Genomic DNA, 19997 nt, shown 5'->3' with positions numbered 1-19997 from the left:
TTCTCCTATTCCCTATCCTCTCCCCTTCCAGACGTGCAGAGAGATCTCTGCAGAGAGTGATTATATGCTTTTTCTTTTAATGTAGGTAGTTGTTTGAGATCATTACTTGGATCCTTTTAGGTTCAGGTAAATGCCAAATAATTCTTAAATATCTGGTTTTGAAGTTAGTGCTCAATATTTTCTGTACCAATCTAGATGAGGTGATCCAATACCTACTATTAAATTGACAGAGCCAAAAAAACACCATGACACGAACTACTTCAGCAGACCCAAAAGAGAAAAACAGAACTCCTCTTGTCACCTACAGTCCACAACTCAGAGCCCTCCAATGCATTGTACACAATCTACAACCCATCTTGGAAAATGATCCCTCACTCTCAGAGGCCTTAGGAGAAAAACCTATTCTTGCTTCCAGACAACCCCCTAACATGAAACGCGTTCTTTTTGATAACCATGCCACACAACCACATCATAAGCCTCCAGGAACCCAGCCCTACAACCAGAAAAGATGCCAACTCTGCCCACATACCTACACTGACGAATTCATCACTGGAGAAAACAACATAAGCCACAAAATGAAAAGGTCATTTGACTGTATATCAAGTAATTTGATCTATGCCATTAAATGCCAACAGTGCCCCACTACTATATATATTGGACAAACTGGATGGTCTCTGCAGGAAAGAATCAATGGACACAAATCAGATATTCGTAAAAGGAACACAAAAGCCAATTGGAGAACATTTCTGCTTGCCTAACCACACTGAAATACCTGCAGGTGGTGGTCTTGACACAAGCCAGTTCTTCCAAGCTTTCCCTGTGGATTTGGCTTGAATTACAGTACATCCACAAATTCAATTCACATGCTAATGGACTCAGTTGAGATATGGGCTGGTGGGGACTCTACCACTGAAGGTGCTAACAGCTTAGATTGCTGAGACTGGAAGGATACCACACAATCTACTGACTTTGATCTTTATCTGCTTAGGTTTAAGTACCCATTCTCCAGATACTTAATGATGCCTTGTTCCTTCACCCCTCTCCTCCATTCCTTTTTCCTTTCTCTTCCCCTCTCCTATTTATTTCCAGTTTTCATCTCCCCTACTCATAACTCCGGTCATCTGAAGAAGTGGGCTGTGTCCACGAAAGCGCATGATACCATCTACATGTTTTGTTAGTCTATAAAGTGCTACCAGACCATTTGTTGTTGTTTTTTTCTGTAACAGACTAACTCGGCTACCTCATGCAGCTATTACATGTTAACTTCCTGGTCCTCCCTTGTGAATCAAAGCAAGCGTCTGACCTCAGGCATTTACCTATACCTGCTAATATCAGAACTTCTGTGAAAATTTGCCAAACTATCTGCAGTAGGTTGGATGAAATTGCTTCTGAAGTGTGTAATATTGCTTTTTGACAGGGCTTTGGATCTGTGGGCTTTTTGTTCACATCTAATTACTGGTTGTATCTTGATCATGGGAAGAATTATGGTGTGGTTTATATTGGTGTCCAGAGGGCACCTGCACCTGATTTTGGAACTCAACTGTAAAGAAAATTATATGGGTATACCTAGGGGTTTGCAGTTGGATGCAGTGGCTCTCTGCACTTGCACTAAAAAAAAATTGTTCCAACACCTCTACCTGCTCTGGTTTATCTTACTGCCATGCGAGCAAGCTTATCTTTGTCATAGATGGTCCCTTGCACTGAAAATCACAACATCATTCAGGTTACTCCCAGTCCTAAAGCACCAGTTGCTTACTGCAGGTCTCTTGCACATTGAGTCACATAGCAAAGACATTGATTGCAGTCAATCCTGTAACAAATGAACTAAATATTTCTAACTAAGAAATGAGATATATGGTCATAAAGCAAATAAATAGGCCCACACAAATAAGTTAAAGGGTCCCGAAGATAATAGAAGCTGTTACGTGCAAACTTTGTCCCTTAAGGGTAACCTAGGAATTCAGCAGCTTAGGGATCCTCTCCATTGCCTAAGAAATATAGTCCCCTCTAAATTTCAAGTACCATAATGACTATTTTTTTTCTTGCCAGGGATTTTTATTCCTTCCCCCAGAATTCAGCCTGTGATGGGATGAGTGATTGTCCCCCCACATTCACTGATGTGGGGCAGAGTCTTTTGTCCATTGATCTTCCACAGTAGCTTGTCTGGTCTCCCTAGACCTTCTTTTGTTGGTCAGGAGATGACACCTCTTGTGGTCAACTAGAATTTCACCTCTGATGTAATGCTTCTCTTCTCACTGTGGGGAGTCCCAGTTTCACAGCAAACACATTGATCGTTGCAGAGCAAATAGTTAACTATTACCTTGTTACATGGTACAGATATTATTAATGAGATTAATGCATGCCACAACTCAGAAACATTTGATACAGTCTAAACACACCTCTATAGATCTGTCAGATTTAACAACACTAACACATGAGTGAGTGAGACAGTGAGTCTGCCAGCATCACAAATACCAAATCAACAAGGCACATGCTGAATGGTTTAAAACTGGCTGAGATCTGAAAATGTAATTGTAGTTCCAGCACCTATGCAGTCAATCTTCATTTACAAGTGATGGGGGAAAGATTGCTGCTGTGCCTTGGCTTGAAGTAGTTTCCATTAAATACAGGGTTTACAATTTGGTCCACTGGCTCTCAGCACCCCTTCTACAAAAATATTCCAGCAGTTTCCAGCAGAATTGAGTGAAGTCATTTCAAGTGGAATCCCAAAGGGATTTGTTCTTAGCCCTGTGCCGGATGACATTAATCAAAGACCTACAAGAAAACATAATTCATTCCAAATAGTTGGCAGATAAAACACAGATCAGAGGAGGGATAACAAAGTTCACTAGAACAAAGCAATCCATTCACTGGGGCAAAGCTGCACCCAGCTTTCAAAGCAAACTGATTTTGAGTAAAGACAAATGTAAGCATGAAGATACAAAGGAGACAGACCATACTTGCAGGATGGGAAATTTGTGGGTAATGGTTAAATGGGGGGGAGGGAGAAGAGATGTTTTGAGGATCATGACTGAACATTGGCTTCCTGTGTGATCCTGTGGCCAAAAGGGTTAATGTGATTCATGAATGTACATAAAGGGAATCTTGAGTAGGAGTGGAGATTACGTTACCTCTGTATTTGGCGCTGCTGTTAGTGCTATTGGCATGTGGTGGTGTCCAGTTCTACTGTCAACAATTAAAGGATGTTGATGATAAATTGGCAAAGGTACAGAGAAGCCATGAAATGATTAAATTTCAAAAGCATGAATTAAAATGATATTTAGGATGCTCCAAAAAGATGGTTAAAGGTTTACTTAATCAGTCTTACAAGTACTCTGTGAGTTGGGCCCTACCAAATTTGCAGTCCATTTTGGTAAATTCCACAGACCTAAAACTATTAAAATAAATTTCATGATTGTAACTATTGAAATCTGAAATTCCATGATTTGTGATGGTAATTCTGTACTGCTACTGGTGGGGTACGGCTTTCAGAGGTGGGCACCTAGCCAACAGCCACTGCTCTGTGATTGTCCATCTGCGAAGGCAGCACAGAAGGGTGGCAATACCACCACACCTCCAAATAACTTGAACATCCTCCACAAATCCTTTTTGAACAGTGATGGGCAACCTGTAACCAATCTGGGTTTTACATGCGGCCCCCTCACCCCCATCTCATCTGGTTCTTTGACATCTTCAGAAGAAACTTCTGTAATGTGTTCTACTATAGAGTTGGCTCTTCAGTGGAGTGGTGGGTTGACCAGCCCCTGCTAAAATGAAAAGTGACACACATTTAAAGCAAGGGCACTTGTGAGTTTCATGCTAATTGCTCTCACAATGTTGTGTGCAATGCACTCCATCTGCTTCTTCATTACTTTTGCTAGCAATTGAATTTGCCTTAATAATGGATCACTTGAAGAAAAGGCATGATAAAGGAGGAGAATCAAGTGCAATGTCTTGAATCTTATTCTCAGTGTCATGGTTTGCACACATGCCTAATCTTTTTGCCCACTGAGATGGATGGCTACTCAGGCGGCCCACTCTCTAGCCATGTTTGCCTATTGCTGATTTTTGAGTCAGGATTCCTGGCATTAGAAATGCTGGTCTCCTGCCCTCCCATTTCCCTCACATTCCCCAATGAAATCTGTATAGTATAGAGTAAAATTACAAAAAAGACCAGATTTCCTTGGGGTGGGAGACAGTCTGTGATGTGTTTTAATGGCTATAAATTTGGTAGGCTCTTACTCTTGGGGTATAGATATTTTGAGAATAGAGGACTCTTCCAATCTAGCAGACGATATAACAAGATCCAGTGGTGAAATTAAACGATCATACTTCAGATAAGACTTTTTCCCTCTCAACTGTGAGAATAAATAACCATTGGAACAACTTATCAGGGTCTATGAAAGATTCTCCATCCTTGGAAATTTTAAATCAAGATTGTCTTCACTTTTTCCTAAACTATGTACTCTTGTTCAAACTGGAATTGATTTAAGGAAAATTTTATGGCCTGTGTTATGCAGACAAAATGGTCCCTTCTGGTCTTACCTGTGAATTGAGATGGGGGAAATGATACATTTCAGTTCACTGATATTTCTGAAAGTGGAAATAATTTTTTAGTTTGGTGCAGAAAAAAATTAGTTATTCATACATCTGAGTGGTACAGTTTGTTGTGAAGTACAGGAAAGCCTGCTGCCCCAGGAACTTGTGGAGAGATTACAGCTATTTCAGTTCTGTAGGCTTCTGTATGCCTGGTTAACAGCAGGAGACATCTAAGCCTACAGCAGACCACAGGTGGCAGAGGGAAGAAGCAGAGAATACAGGCTCTCTTCAGGTCGGTCAGCCTGGAGTTAGAATAAAACTGTCCGTATGTACTCCCTGCAACCTCTGCTCCTGTCTTCCCAGACCTAGCTTCAATTAAAGATACTTTGAGAATTGGATTGATGGGTGCTGAGTTGCAAGGGAGAGAAAGTATGTGCCTAGAACAATCAGGAGGAACTGAGAAAGAGTCCTGATTTGCAGTAGAAAAAGATGATGAACCTACTGTGATGAAGTGTGATTGCAGGTGGGAATTAAGTCGTGAATGAGGCTGTGGGTTAAACTAGGTATGTGGAGGGAGATGGCAGTGAAAGAGGATAAAGTAGGGACTAGTAGAGCAACAGTCAAATGGTCATGCCATCCTGCTCTTGAGGTGAAATGTCCCAATTATTCTTAGAGGATCTTCTTCCCACGTCTCCTTCAGAAATACTTCTCTGACCGTCTTGCCCCATCCAGTGCCAAAGTTTGAAAACAAGACCAATCTTCCTAATAAGGAAGGGTGTGCTAGAGAACACACAGCTACCTGCTGCTTGGCTCTACCACTTGCTTGGTAACCTCTTGGGAAAGACCAGCTGGTCAGTCTAGATAGAGGGAGAGCTAAGAATTTCTTCAGAATGTGTTTGGTGTCAAACAGATATGTTTTCGGCCTTTAAATATGGAGGTTTATTGCATCCATGAAGTGATGCCGTGATGTATTTCTGACCATGCCAAATAGCAACAGTATCTTACTTGAAAGCAAAGCTGTATCTAATAGTCTAAAATTATGATTCTATTCAGAATTGTGGGTAGCAGTGAAATTGACAAATGTAACCTCACGCTTTTTTTCTGCTGAGGGTAGTAGTGAGCTGTTTTCCATGTACAATTATAGGGTTCCCCTTCACATTGCGTGGCTCTCCAGATTTCCTTGAATGCAAGTTGCCAATGGGAGTTTTGTGAAAGAGTACTGTAGAGCAACAGAGAGAAGCACTAATATTAGCAGGTTGACATGCTTTAAAAAAATGAAGATTGCACAATTCAGCTAGAGAAATCTCACAAGAATTGCAACCAACCTCCTGTTAACACTAGAGAATTAAGTCTAACATGGTTACCAAGCTAATTGCATCTCTGACTCCTTTGGTCTCCAAGTGTACCTTGTCTCTGATCTCTGGCTTCTAGCAGTCACCTCTCTTGGGGTGGAATAGTATGACTCTCCGGCTCAAACAGCACAGTTGATTGCAGTGCCCTGTGTATCACCCATAATTTCCTTCAGCAAGTCTGATTTTTGTATTGACCTGAAGTTTTATTTCTTTGGAGGCAATAACAGTGTTAATCAGCAACCAAACAACCTCCTTAAAAGAAAGAATTAAGAACAAAAGCCTTTTGGTGAAAAGCCAATGCTAAAACACTGTGTGTGTGACAGATCTGGACAGCTTACAGTCTTCTGCACAGGGACCCTGGTATTGCTAATTCCCTGTTGACTCTTCAGCAGAGCTTCTGTCTCCCTATTTATGTTCACTGGCAATACCCTAGACAATCTCTGGCAATTAACCCATCTTTACAGGAATCAAGCCATGTCAGAATTGTTTATATCTCTGGCTCTGGTAATTCCTATCTCTGGGAAAACGTTTGCAAGCTAACAGCATGGTCCATTACCTTTTAACTGTGTGTCTGAATGTTATTAACTGAAGCCTGTGTGTGTGTCTTGTGAACAGACCCCACCGAATTAGAGAATTATAGGTGTATAGGTCACACAGGAAATTCTAATAACTGATATGTAATTTCCCTTTATTGATCTGGTCACCTACAGTTTTTATCAAATTGTGACATCTAAGCATTTGTAACTTTCCATATTCGCTCCCTGTCTCTCTCAAAGGCATTTCCATGATACAACTTTTTAAAAGAGGTGGACATCTTAAAAATATATCCTTACCAGACTAGTTGGAATAAGTTCTCTGAGAACATGAAGTATGTATATACAATTATGACCTGTTGGCTGCTCTGAGTAACCACTACATTGAGATTAGTGGATGTTAGTCAAAATCACTTTGCCCAACAGTCAGTACTCAGTGTAGCAGCAAGCCACCTTTTTTAGACATTTTTTAATGAAAGTTGCACCAGTGTAGTTAAACCAATGTCACTTCGTGCATGGCCTCTCAAGCAGATTTAAACACTATTTAATAATTTGCTTTGCCAAGGAAATTTAACTAATTTTAAATTAATGTCATGTATCCACACAAGGGTTTACAAGTAGTTTAAATGCACTGATAGGAGGGAATGTAGGCCAGTCTTTCGTGACAGCAAAACCGAAAGTCTTGTTCCCCACAAGCAGCTACCCCAGGCATACCTACCAGTAGAGAATTTCAGAGGGTCAAGACAGTTGAGGAGTAGGACGTCCCTCAACTGCAGGTGTTAACTCTGGTGGAAAACCGGTGATGGTATCTTTAATGTTTCTATACTTCACAGCTTATTGAAGCTAACTTTGTTCATAAAGCATATTGAAATCTCTGGTTGGAAGAAAATATCCCAAGTGGTAATTGAATATTCAGTTTCAGAAGATTTGATGACCTATCATACTTAACAGAAAACGTATTGGCTTCTACATCAGCTAGCTACTGCCAGCTAGGAGTACACAATGCTAATACCTTGTTTGCAAGTTAAGTGGAGGAGTTGGCTATTTAGCGAGTCTGTGCTCTTTCCTTTCCGAGTTGTGTATAAAAGAAATGTTTAACAAACACAGTTGAGATATTTTGCTCAACTCTACTACATTGTGGCCTTATTAGTAGGGCCCAGCTGTGCTACCCAGGAAAAACAAACATGACTTGCTGGTATCCCTACTGTACACCAGCAGCCCTGTCCCATTCTAAAAGCTTCTTTTTGCATCCTTTCTTTGCACCTCTTTTCCATGTTTGGATTCCATCCCCTTTGTTTTTACCCTCTGTTGTCCCCCATTTTTTTTCTTATCCTGTGTCCTTCTATCTTTTGTTCCCTGTCCTTCACTGAATGGCCTAAAGCTGTTCAGTAATTCTCATGGCAATCCTGGGGTATAGACAGTGCATGTTCTTGTCAGGAAAATGCCATCTGCTTGTATTCCTTGGGAGTGAAAGGTGACCATTGTAAATCTAGTATTCAGTAGACCACAGATGTTGCCAGACTCGAGTCCTGGATTTTGGAGGTTCAACCTATTTTGTTTGGTCATAGACTTTAAGTTACTTTCCTCATAGACTTTAAGTTACTTTCCTCTCTCTCCCTATCTCTAATGTAAATCCAGCACCGGAAGCCCCATTTACATAGGAGTCAACGGGAAGGAGAATAGCAGGAAGTCATCCAAACTCTAGGGACAAAACAATGAGTTTTGGAAAACACAAGGAGAAGCAAAGAGCTATTTTGGCATATGTCCCTTAAGGGACAAAGAGGCCATTGCTCTTGGAATATGTGAAAGGTATATGCCTCAGCTATGTGGGCTGAGGATGTTGAAAATAGATTGTGAGAGATTGCCTGGCACAAGATCCTAATCTGCTAAACTTTAGACTCCAGAAAGCGTGTTTGTTGTTTTTTTAATTTGTAACCAATTTTCTGTTATCCTTGCTTCCTAATAAATCCTGTTAGACTCCTGTTTTCTGCTTCGTTTTCAACTCCAGATTCTCTCCCTCCAGCCCCCACCATTTTTGCTTGTTTGGCTGTTACGGTGCTAGAAGTCATTGATGATATTCCATTCTACCTAAAGGTAGAGTGATTAGATAACTTGCAACTGTGTAGCATTGTAAATTTATGGGAAAATGTAAATCGTTGGGGTCATTTAAATATATACTGAGCCAGCATATTTTACAGGGACTTGCATTAGGAATGTGAATATTTAACCATTTAACTGGTAAGGCTCACCCTTAATGGACAATGTTTACCACTTAGGGTTAATGGTGGGGACTAGAGCAGCACCCTGTCTACAGCGGGAAGGGGAACTCCAGCCCCACGAGGCTAGTGGCAGGCAGGGGTGCTCCAGTCCATGGAGGCAGGGGCCAGCCTCTCTCCCCCCCACATCCGCCACACACTTGTCCTGTTTAATTGGTTAATTGATTAAACAACATTCAACTGGTCAACGAATAAAATGGGATTTTACATCCCTCATGTCATAATGATGGTTTGCGGTAGTATGGGAATGAGTCAATTACTAGATAACAACTGAATCTAAAGATACTGGCTTCTTGTTGAAGTCCAGAGCCTGTCATATTAAATTAAGATTGATCTTATCTCAGTAAACCAAAGTGTACAGTGCCAGGCCACAAAACTGTATGATACTTTATTTAAGAGCCTTCTAAATATCAAATGGTTTGTACAGAATAGCATTATTTTCTGTGGACTTGTAAAGATGCAAATATGGACATAGTGTTATGTTCAAGATAGGTTTTAAAAAGCTTTCTGATGGAAAACATTAAACATAATTAAAATTGTTGGGACAAATTCAAGTCCTTTAGAAAACTGTCAGAATGGCATCAAAGCTAGATGAATGAAACAAGACTTGAGGGGAGAGAGCTAAAATATGCCTTTAGGGAATATTCAAGTAATTTTCTCCTTAACAGTCTCTCTGAAGAACAATTACAAGATCTGTGACACTATTGGGTGATACACACTTTGGAGACCACCCAGATTCCCCTCCCTCCCTCCTGCCTGCTAGGTCTTCATTCTCACTGAGTCTGGTAACAGATGAAGCATGAACAGTGTGATGTAATTCAGAGGCTGCTGGTCTTTGGAATCTCTAAGAGAAGATTCTGTTCTGAAGACAGCTTTGTTTCTGCAACATCTGGTGGGGAGAGAGGCTGCCAGCAGCATTTGTACTGGGGATATTTGCTTTCTCACCTTTTTATTTTGTCCGTGAATATGAAGCAACAATGAAGGAATGAAAAATATTTGCTTTCTAATCTTGTTTTCCTTGCTGAGTCTGACTTGGCCTCCATCAGTGGTGAATTTAAATATATAGTATGTAACTGTATATGGAGGCTGTTTCTTGATTACTTGTCTTCCATTTGCTCTGAAGACATGTTATGGTCCCCGAAATTTTCCTTATCCAACATGCGTGTGCAACTGACTGCAAAGGGACTGCTCCAAAACCTTCGACTGCCTTCTGGATATAGGAAAAGCACAGTTATATTTCATACAGGTTTGTATCTTTAAACCCTGTGTTAAGAGTGTGCCTGGGGGACATCTTCTTTACTTTAGTAGTTGCCTGTTAATAATAAAAATATATTTTGGACATGAAATATTTGAAACATTTAATTTTGCACAGAAACTTAATGCTTTTATAAACATCAAGTCCTAGTTTATATAAATGGACTGTTTGAGAATTTTTAATGTAGGTTGTTCATGTTTGTGTGAACTGTTCATCTGGAAGATATTCTGTTTGTTATGGAGTGCAGAACTAGAGCTGTTTCCAGATCTTGAAATAGAATCTGGAAATAGGCCACCATTAAACATATCTTTATTTATAGGTTATGGGTAGATGCATTCTATATCTCCTTTCCAGTTCCCTGGAAGGGGGAAAGAGGGTACATAATCATACTGTTTATCCTTTCTTCAGGGTTATGTAATATTGCACAACTGGAATGCATCTTCATATTCCTTTTAGATCTAAAAATATTTTAACTCTTTCATGGTTTGTTAGCAAGGAGAGTAAATTTCATGTTTAAAGAACATCCTTTTAAATTTTAGCCTAATAGCAATATGCTTGGGAATGCAGAAATGTTACTCCAGAGATAAAGTATTTGAAGCAAAAATATTATGACCTTTCTTAATGGATTATGGTCTGATTTGTCTTGAGTGGTTTTTTTCCTTCCCTAAGCAACTAGTCACATGTTTTATCTAGTAAATATACAATATAAAACTATGATGGGTGCTTTTTGTATGAAATTCTTTCTGTGGAAAATATAATTGCTATATATGGGTTTATAATAGCTGGGGGAATTTGCATGTCATGTTTGAAACAAAAATCTTGTGCTACCTTCCACTGTAACCCACTTTCTCCCACTCCTTCTTCCCCATGTAAGTTTGGACAGCTTCCTGTATCCAATTTTGTTTCCTAGGCATCTCTTTTCTCTCTTAGTCACCACTCATCTCTTCTAAATCTGATCGAGTCTCTAGGTCTCCTTGACACCTCATATAGCTCCACTAGTCACAGTTTTCTCCTCTCATCTGGCATTTCCTATGGCTGCTTACATTTCATCATGGCCTCTTTTCCCATCTATCCATTTTCTGGCAAGTTTGTCAGTCTCTTCTCCCCGTTGATGTTAAAATGGGTTAGGAGGTTGCATGCCACATGGAATCTCCAAGCAGACTTTCTTGCTTGTAAGGTAATGTAACTTTAATGTAACTTGATGTTGCAAAACTCTTCATGGATAAATCTTCATATCTGTTCCACCTAGGACTGTTACTAACAATCTGGTGTCTTTATATATGGCATGTCTCCGGAACCATGGGTCTACTAGTAATGCAAGAAATTACATTCAGTCTTAATCTTTATTGATCACTTGAACTTGTATAAATTAAAATAGTATACAAAGTATTCCCTGGGCAGTGATTTTTTTTTTAACCTTCCCCTCCCTTCCCCCCCCGCCCGCCCACCCTTGAAAATGTCCTGGGTTTTAGTAAAAACCAAATAGCTTTTATTGGGTGTGTGTGTGGGGGGGGAGGGGGGGAGGGGAGGGGGTTGTTTTTGGGGGGGAGGGGAATTTTGGACCACTTGAGTATTTGATAATACTTTGGATCAAGAAAATCCAATATATTAGTTAGATGTGTTATGTTGTTAAACTAGGTGTTAATGTAAGGCTGCCCCTTAAAGTAATGCAATGTGTACCGTGAGGTATTCTTACATATGTGCACATGCTGTTTAATGTAGAGCTTATGAAATAATAGCATCTAACTGATTTTCCTCGAAAATGTGTATTGAAACTTTCTCTTGTCCAGTTCCCCCCGTATTAACCCTGGTATTTACACAAATAGAGGGGGGTTTTTTGCAGTGACTTTCATTAAGTAATGAAACACCAATTTATTTGGTAATAACTTTTTTGGTAATAAACACCAATTCATTACCAAAACATTAAACAAAATAAATAAAAATAAAGGGCTTTCAATATACCTAGTGAATCTATAGATGTATATAGTTCATGTAAATTTTCAATATCCTATTGCAATCTTAAATCCAAAAAACCTTACACTTGCACTGTTAATATTGTGACAGCCAAAATAAAATCTATCTCCAGATACTCCTATTAATAAAAAAACTATTAAATGCAATATATGAAATACAATGCTGACAATGTGTGTTAGTAAAGAGATTCTGTCTGTCATTCATTCATGCAGTCAGGTATGACTCTCAGCCTTTGGAAAGGTTGTCAGAGATTGGCTAGACCTTACTTCTCACTTTTTTCATCGTCTCATGTCAGTTCCTCCAGCAGGCATCCTTATTAAAATAGTTATAGATTGAGTAACCATTTTAAACTTAAAAGAAAATCTTAGCATGTATCTAAGCAAAGAAAGAGGAGTTAAATGTGAATTATTTTGATATTTGATATTTCATCAATGATGAGACAAAGATACTTCCTATTACTGAGCTGTTAAAAAACATTTTAACCAAAGCAGGGAATAGAAGTGCTCCTAAGTGCATAGAAGACTCTTCATGCATGATTGGTGTGACAGATTTGATCAATATCTTTGGGTGGCTCCCACCTTACGAATGTTGGAGAAAGTCTTGAACAGTAGATTTCCTCGGCATTGTTCAGGTCTGTAATTCAGTAATTCCATCAAGTGTATTTTGTTTCTTCATCCCTATAAAGTCTTATTTGCTATGTTTTAACAAAAAAGAGCTATGGTCAATTTGGTTTCCAATAACATTTTCTAGTTTTTAAAATTTAAGCATTGATTTAGCTGTGCAAAAGAAAGGACAGGGGGTGGGGAGAGCACAGCTCCAAATTTGGAGGGGGGGGGGGTTTCCTTTCTCTTTTGTAAGGTTTATTGAGAAGAAATCCTATTTTTCTGGCTCATTTTAGTTCAGTTTCTTTCAATACCTGCACAGTTATGTCAGTGTTGAGCACTCTACTTGTTTTCGTGATTGTGTCCCCTTTGTTTGGCTCTGAGAAGAAATCACATTTCAGGCGCATCCTGTTTCCTTGACATAAGCAAACCCTTACATTGTTTAACACCGAGAAGTCTGGAGGTGTGCCTAATGTAGTGAATACAAGCAGAGAGAGGGTAAGTTTAGAAGATAGGATACACAAAGAACAAGTTAATAATCACTTAGGAAAGTTAGATGTCAGCAAGTCACCAGGTGCTGATGAAATGCATCCCAGGATACTCAAGGAGCTGATAGAGGAGGTATCTGAGCCTTTAGCTATGATTTTTCAAAAATCATAGCTAAAGACAGGGGAGATTCCAGAAGACTGGAAAAGGGCAAATATTGTGCCCATCTATAAAAAGGGGAATAAGAACAACCCAGGAAACTACAGACCTGTCAGTTGAACCTCTGTCCCGGGGAAGATAATGGAGCAGGTAATTAAGGAAATCATATGCAAACACTTGGAAGGTAATAAAGTGATAGGGAATAGCCAGCATGGGTTTGTGAAGAACAAGTCATGCCAAACTAATCTGATAGCTTTCTTTGATAGGATAACGAGCCTTGTGGATAAGGGAGAAGCGGTGGATGTCATATACCTAGACTTTAGTAAGGCATTTGATACGGTCTCGCATGATATTCTTATTGATAAACTAGGCAAATATATCTTAAATAGGGCCACGATAAGGTGGGTGCATAATTGGCTGGATAACCGTAGTCAGAGAGTTGTTGTTAACGGTGCTAAATCCTGCTGAAAAGGGTCTGTTTTGGGACCCGTACTGTTGAATATCTTCATCAATGATGTAGATATTGGGATAGAGAGTACGCTTATTAAGTTTGCAGATGATACCAAACTGGGTGGGGTTGCAACTTCTTTGGAGGATAGGGACATAATTCAAAATGACCTTAGCAAGTTAGAGAAATGGTCAGAGGTAAACAGGATGAAGTTTAATAAAGAGAAATGCAAAGTGCTCCACTTAGGAAGGAACAATCAGTTCCATACATACAAGATGGGAAGCGACTGTCTTGGAAGGAGCATGGCGGAAAGGGATCTAAGGGTCATAGTGGACCACAAGTTGAATATAAGTCAACAGTGTGATGCTGTTGCAAAAAAAGCAAATATGATTCTAGGTTGTATCAACAGGTGTGTTGTAAGCAAAACTTGTGAAGTCATTCTGCCGCTCTACTCTGCACTAGTTAGGCCTCAGCTGGAGTACTGTGTCCAGTTCTGGGCGCCACATTTCAAGAAAGATGTGGAGAAATTGGAAAGGGTACAGAGAAGAGCGACGAGAATGATTAAAGGTCTAGAGAACATGACCTATGAAGCCAGGCTTCATGAACTGGGCTTGTTTAGTTTGGAAAAAAGAAGATTAAGGGGGGACATGATAGCAGTTTTCAAATATCTAAAAGGGTGTCACAAGGAGGAAGGAGAAAATTTGTTCCTCTTGGTTTCTGAGGACAGGACAAGGAGTAATGGGCTTAAAGTGCAGCAGGGGAGGTTTAGATTGGACATTAGGAAAAATTCCTAACTGTCAGGGTGGTCAAATATTGGAATAAATTGCCAAGGGAGGTGGTGGAATCTCCCTCTCTGGAGATATTTAAGAACAGGTTGGATAGACATCTGTCAGGGATGGTGTAGATGGAGCTTGGTCCTGCCTTGAAGGCGGGGGGCTGGACTCGATGACCTCTCGAGGTCCCTTCCAGTCCTATGATTCTATAACAGGAAGCTGAATACTAAATTTTTTGGATCTCCTAATGCTAGGATGAGTTGTGGAATAAACAGACTCATAACAGCCAAAGACAGATGGACACACACTTGCACTCAAATATATAGTAGATGTATTGTACCTTTTGAATAAATATAAAAGCAGTAAATTTGACAAAAGGATCTAATTGTGATAACAGAGGGAAAAATTACAGTGGCTTGCAGTACCAGATTTTTTTGAAACATTGTGTGTTAAAATTGAAGTTGTCTGTATTTTTCATATACTGAGTCTCGTAAGACTTCACAGAACAAAATCTTTGTGGCCTGCTTTTGACTTGCTTTCAAAAGAGAGAAATAGATGTTATGTGGCTGTTGAATTGACCTGGAAGTCCTATCAAGACAGCCAATGTACAATAATTTCATATGACAGGAATTCCAGATGCTAGCAACTCCAATTCTTCTCCCCTCAAGCTCTAAAATCAGGTAAGTCAATGCAGACATAACACCTCTTGGTACAAACTAATGGTATCTGCCTGTTCTGCTTCAAGGAGTGTCCCTCTGGGTGCTCCACTTCAGGCGTTTTGGTGCCCTGTACTTCTAGTTGGAGATTTTGCAGCAGCTGTCTTGTGCCACTACCAGAGGCTACTCCAGGCTACTCCAGTGCTCGCTCACTCAGTTCTTTTCTATCGCCCTTTGTTTTGTTTGGAACAACTGCAGTACCTTTATCTGCTGCCACTTATTCACATACTAGACATGTGCAGATGCTCTACGTACAGAGAACAAAAACATTAAGATTATTATCTGGGTTGCTTGTATCTACAACGGAATGATCAAGAGGCCAAACTATTTCCAGCTAGAGACTTTCTAAATGGATCTCAGTTGTATCAAGCTGTTTCCAAAACTACAGTTTGCAAGCTCCATCTGGACTTTGCACACACTCCACTGGAACAATGTCCACATGCATAGATTTTTCTCAAAGTATCCATCATTCACATTTGTAAAGTAGCTATCTGTGCATTGCCCCATACTTTTACCAAATCTTACGCCCTGGAACAACAGTTTGCTGCAGATGTTCACTTCAGTGCTCTCCACTATACAAACATCAACTCTGAAACCTCTCTTCTCCACTGAGGGGCACTGCTCTTCAGTTACCTAAAGTGGAGCAACCACTGGGACACTCCTTGAAGTAGTTTGCTCATCTGATACAGAAACTGAGGTTCTTGGACATGGTTGTCCCTGTGGGTTTCCACTACCTATCTATCTGACGTGATCTCTGAGGCAGAGAAAGAACTGAGTGGAGATTGGCTGCACACCCAGAGTAGCCTTTTGGAGCAGCATAAGATGGCTGCTTCAAATCGCAGACAACTAGCGTACTGCTACAAAAAGTCTCTAACTAGAAACACAGGGGATCAAAACATGTAAAGTGAGCTCCCCCAGGGACAGACATCTCAAAGACCCTCTGTTACTGCACAGGGTGAGTCACCTGCTCATTAATTTAATTGTTAAAGGGATATGGTCCAAATGATGTGGGAATCTGAGACTAAGAGTACAAAGCAGTGCTTTCAAAGTGCAAATAACAAAAGAGCTTCTGAAAGCTCATTGGAATTGCCACACAATCTGAATAGTTTCTTTAAAATAACTTTCCTATAGTACTGTTCTTTGTAGAAATAACAAACAGATTAGTCCAATGATTTAACATGCTTGGTACATGGTAAGGAGCCATCAAAATACATTGCCATGGGATAAGAGGGAAGATCCTTTCATGGATTGAGAACTGCTTAGAAGACAGGAAACAAAGGGTAGGAATAAATGGTAAATTTTCAGAATGGAGAGGGGTAACTAGTGGTGTCCCCCAAGGGTCAGTCCTGGGACCAATCCTGTTGAACTTATTCATAAATAATCTGGAGAAAGGGATAAGCAGTGAGGTGGTAAAGTTTGCGGATGATACCAAACTGTTTAGGGTAGTCAAGACAGAAGCAGACTGTGAGGGACTCCAAAAATATCTCATCAAACTGAGTGATTAGGCAACTGAAATGGCAAATGAAATTTAATGTGGATAAGCGTAAAGTAATGCACATCAGGGGAAAAATAACTCCAACTATACGTACAGTATGATGGGGGGCTAATTTGGCTATGACGAATCAGGAAAGAGATCTTGGAGTTATCGTGGATAGTTCTCTGAAAACTTCCACACAGTGTGCAGCGGCGGTCAAAAAGGCAAATAGGATGCTAGGCATTATTAAGAAAGGGATAGAAAATAAGACAAAGAATATCTTACTGCCCCTGTATAAAACTATGGTATGCCCACATCTTGAATACTGTGTACAGATGTGGTCTCCTCACCTCAAAAAAGATATTTTGGCCTTAGAAAGGGTTCAGAAAAGGGCAACTAAAATGATTAGGGGTTTGGAACGGGTACCATATGAAGAGAGGCTAAAGCGACTGGGACTTTTCAGTTTGGAAAAGAGGAGACTGAGGGGGGATATGATAGAGGTATATAAAATCAGGAGTAGTGTGGAGAGGGTGAATAAAGAAAAGTTGTTTATTAATTCCCATAATAGAAGAACTAGAGGACACCAAATGAAGTTAATGGGTAGTAGGTTTAAAATTAATAAGTGAAAGTTCTTCACACAGCGTGTAGTCAACCTGTGGAACTCCTTGCCAGAGGAGGCTGTGAAGGGTAGAACTTTAACAGAGTTTAAAGAAAAGTTAGATAATTTCATGGAGGTTAGGTCCCTAAAAGGCTATTAGCTAGGGGATAGAAATGGTGTCCCTGGCCTCTGTTTGTCAGAGGCTGGAGAAGGATGGCAGGAGACAAATCGCTTGATCATTGTCATCGGTCCACCCTCTCTGGGGCACCTGGTGCTGGCCACTGTCAGCAGACAGGCCACTGGGCTAGATGGATCTTTGGTCTGACCCAGTACGGCCGTTCTTACATTCAAAAAGGTCTCCCACACTGCTACAATTAACTCAAGCCTACCTGAATCCATAGCAAAAATGATGCAACACATACACGGTGATAAATATTCATTCCACAAGACACGGACAGATTTGTAAAACTGAGTACCATTTTATCAGTAACTGTGAGCAAAATCTTCCAGGTAATTTGCATGATCTCCTTACGCAAACTCAAAAGCTATAGTAGATTCCAAAGTTTTGTCATACACATTTGTTTCAGTAGGACTCAACCATATTTATTACACTGCATTGGGTAAAAATCCTATCAAAACAAAGGCTAGTTGTTAATTAAGGCTAGTATTATGTATTGTAGTCTGTAATGACAAAAGCACCACGACAGCTTTTAGGATGAATTCTTCACAGCACTACAGATAACTATCAGTTCTAATAATCTGTTTTGGCAAGCATACAGAGCCACCAGTCCTTAATTTTAACCCCAAATGCTTGAATAAAATGGGCAAATAAAACTTGAAATGGTTACCTTCTAATGCAATGTATTTTATTTGTTGTAATGTATGTTACAACCCACAAGAGACTTTAGTGCCCCTTGATTCTCTGCCTGGAATGTATATGAGGTCCTGCAGTGGCAGAAAATTCAGTGAGAGACCTACTAAGTGCCATCAAGTGACCTGTGTTCCATGCTGTGGAGGAAGGGGACAAAATTTAAGATTATTAATCATCTAATCTTGCAACATCATCTTTACTTGCCTTCTCTGTGGGGCAATCAGTTATATCCTGGTTCTTGCTCACAGCCAAGCACCATGGGAGTGTGCTCAGAGCACTGAAACATGCTATCCAGTGTCCCCAGTTCCAGCTATGGCGATCTTTGATCCTTCAGAGGTTAAAAACCGAATCCATGAGGAGACAGGGAGAGGGGAGGAATCCCTGACTATTCAAAGTGACCTAGCCTCATTTTCTAACAAGATGCTTGAACGTGAATTGACCTAATCAGTTATTTCATATAAAATACATAGTTTCATTTTTACTATTTAAGTATTTAGTAGCTGACATGAATGCCACATTTAAGCTTGAGGTTGAAGTGAGGTAAACTGAATTGAAATCTTTGTATAGCATTATGGAGGGCTGGTAGCTTGCCCATATTTATGGTTGTAACAGCTGCTCATTATAAACCCTTTATAATTTCAATTACTCATTCACATTGTCTATATACTACCATCTAATGAATTGGCATAATATGAAGCGAATATGTTGTTGTAAAGGGAAGCTTTGTGTAGTGGAGAGTCTTGGACCCAAGTTTGCTTAATCCTATTAAAATCAGTGGGAGGCTTTTAGCCGCACCCCAAAATGTATCAATGCATCCAAGTATATTACCTTTAATTGGGTAGTTTAAACAAAAACATAAGGATAAATCTGTAAGCAACAGCTAATGAAGCTTTTCCTTTACCTCAAGTGGTAGAGGAGGCATATGATGATGCAGTTACAAGACTGTGACCACATCCACGGATATCTGTGGCTTACTATGAAGCAAAACTCACCCCTTTTCTAGAATACTTAACATTGGGACCACCTTCTTATTTTAAGGCTTACTTTCACTTCTTCCTCCTTCAGCATAAATTGAGGTATGTGAGTTTCCCTTTGAACTTCTGAAAAGTTAAAGGAAACTTCAGGATTTGCCAAATTACTTTTCTTGCTTTTCCTGTCCAGTTTGAATGTCACACTCATTTTGTCAAAGGGAGAATGTACCCATGTCTGGGGAGGGGAAGGTCACAGAGGAAGGGTTCTACCTGCCAAAAGATTATGTAGACCAATTGACACACTAATAAATCTGTGCAAATTCCTGAAGTTACCTAAGCTGTAAAGTGTGAGAGAATGTTTGTCTAAAGCATTTAGAAAGTGACAGAAAAAAGCACCAGGTGCATTTTTTTAGCTACATTTTTTTTTTCAGATGGGATAACTAAATCGAAGAGATCTGAGGTGTAGTGGTGTTAGTCTGTAATTTGAAAAAGGAGTAGTCTAATGGTACACCTTTAGAGCCTAACCAAAATATATAGATAGCATCATGAGCTTTTGTGGGCAAAACCCACTTTGTCAGATAAATTAGAGTGAAAATGACTTTGAGTTGCTTAGCAGGAAGGCACTGTGGCCTAGTTTTCGATGTTGGTTATGGAAGAAATGACAGTGGATTCTAGTCTGTTACTTAATTCAAGTACTAAAAATCATGACTAATGATATTGAAGCAAAGCTGTCATACGTCTGGCTAACTTAACTACGGATGTGATGTACGTTTATATCAAAGCATAGTGGAAGAGAAGCCACAGGATCCACAATTAGTTGTCAGCAGCACTCAGACATTTAACTTGGCAATGTGGTGATGTGCTGATTTTTTTTTTTTACTTGCCTACATAAGGAGAGATTAAATATTTAAAAGAAAATAGCTATTAAAAGCAAGGCAATAATTATTAAAATATAAGATATACATATAAA

At 39.8% G+C, this 19997-nt stretch overlaps 1 protein-coding gene across 7 annotated transcripts in view; it reads left to right on the top strand.

The window, feature by feature from the left end:
* MTUS1 (microtubule associated scaffold protein 1) overlaps positions 1-19997 on the top strand; it is a 192158-nt gene that overhangs the window by 89096 nt on the left and 83065 nt on the right. The window contains exon 1 of one of the 7 annotated variants that reach the window (XM_075931171.2): positions 9227-9946. The exons of the other annotated variants lie outside the window; for them this stretch is intronic. Within the exon in view, the coding sequence (XP_075787286.1) occupies positions 9826-9946 (121 nt within the window). The 5' untranslated portion in view covers positions 9227-9825. Of the gene's footprint in view, positions 1-9226; positions 9947-19997 lie in introns of those variants that run through there. 7 annotated transcript variants of the gene reach the window in all.

The sequence above is a fragment of the Pelodiscus sinensis genome, chromosome 4, assembly GCF_052426305.1.
Source record: "Pelodiscus sinensis isolate ZL-2025 chromosome 4, ASM5242630v1, whole genome shotgun sequence".
Taxonomy (NCBI): Eukaryota; Metazoa; Chordata; order Testudines; family Trionychidae; genus Pelodiscus; species Pelodiscus sinensis.
The sequence above is the reverse complement of the archived record's forward strand: the minus strand, read 5'-3'. Positions and strand labels throughout refer to the sequence as shown.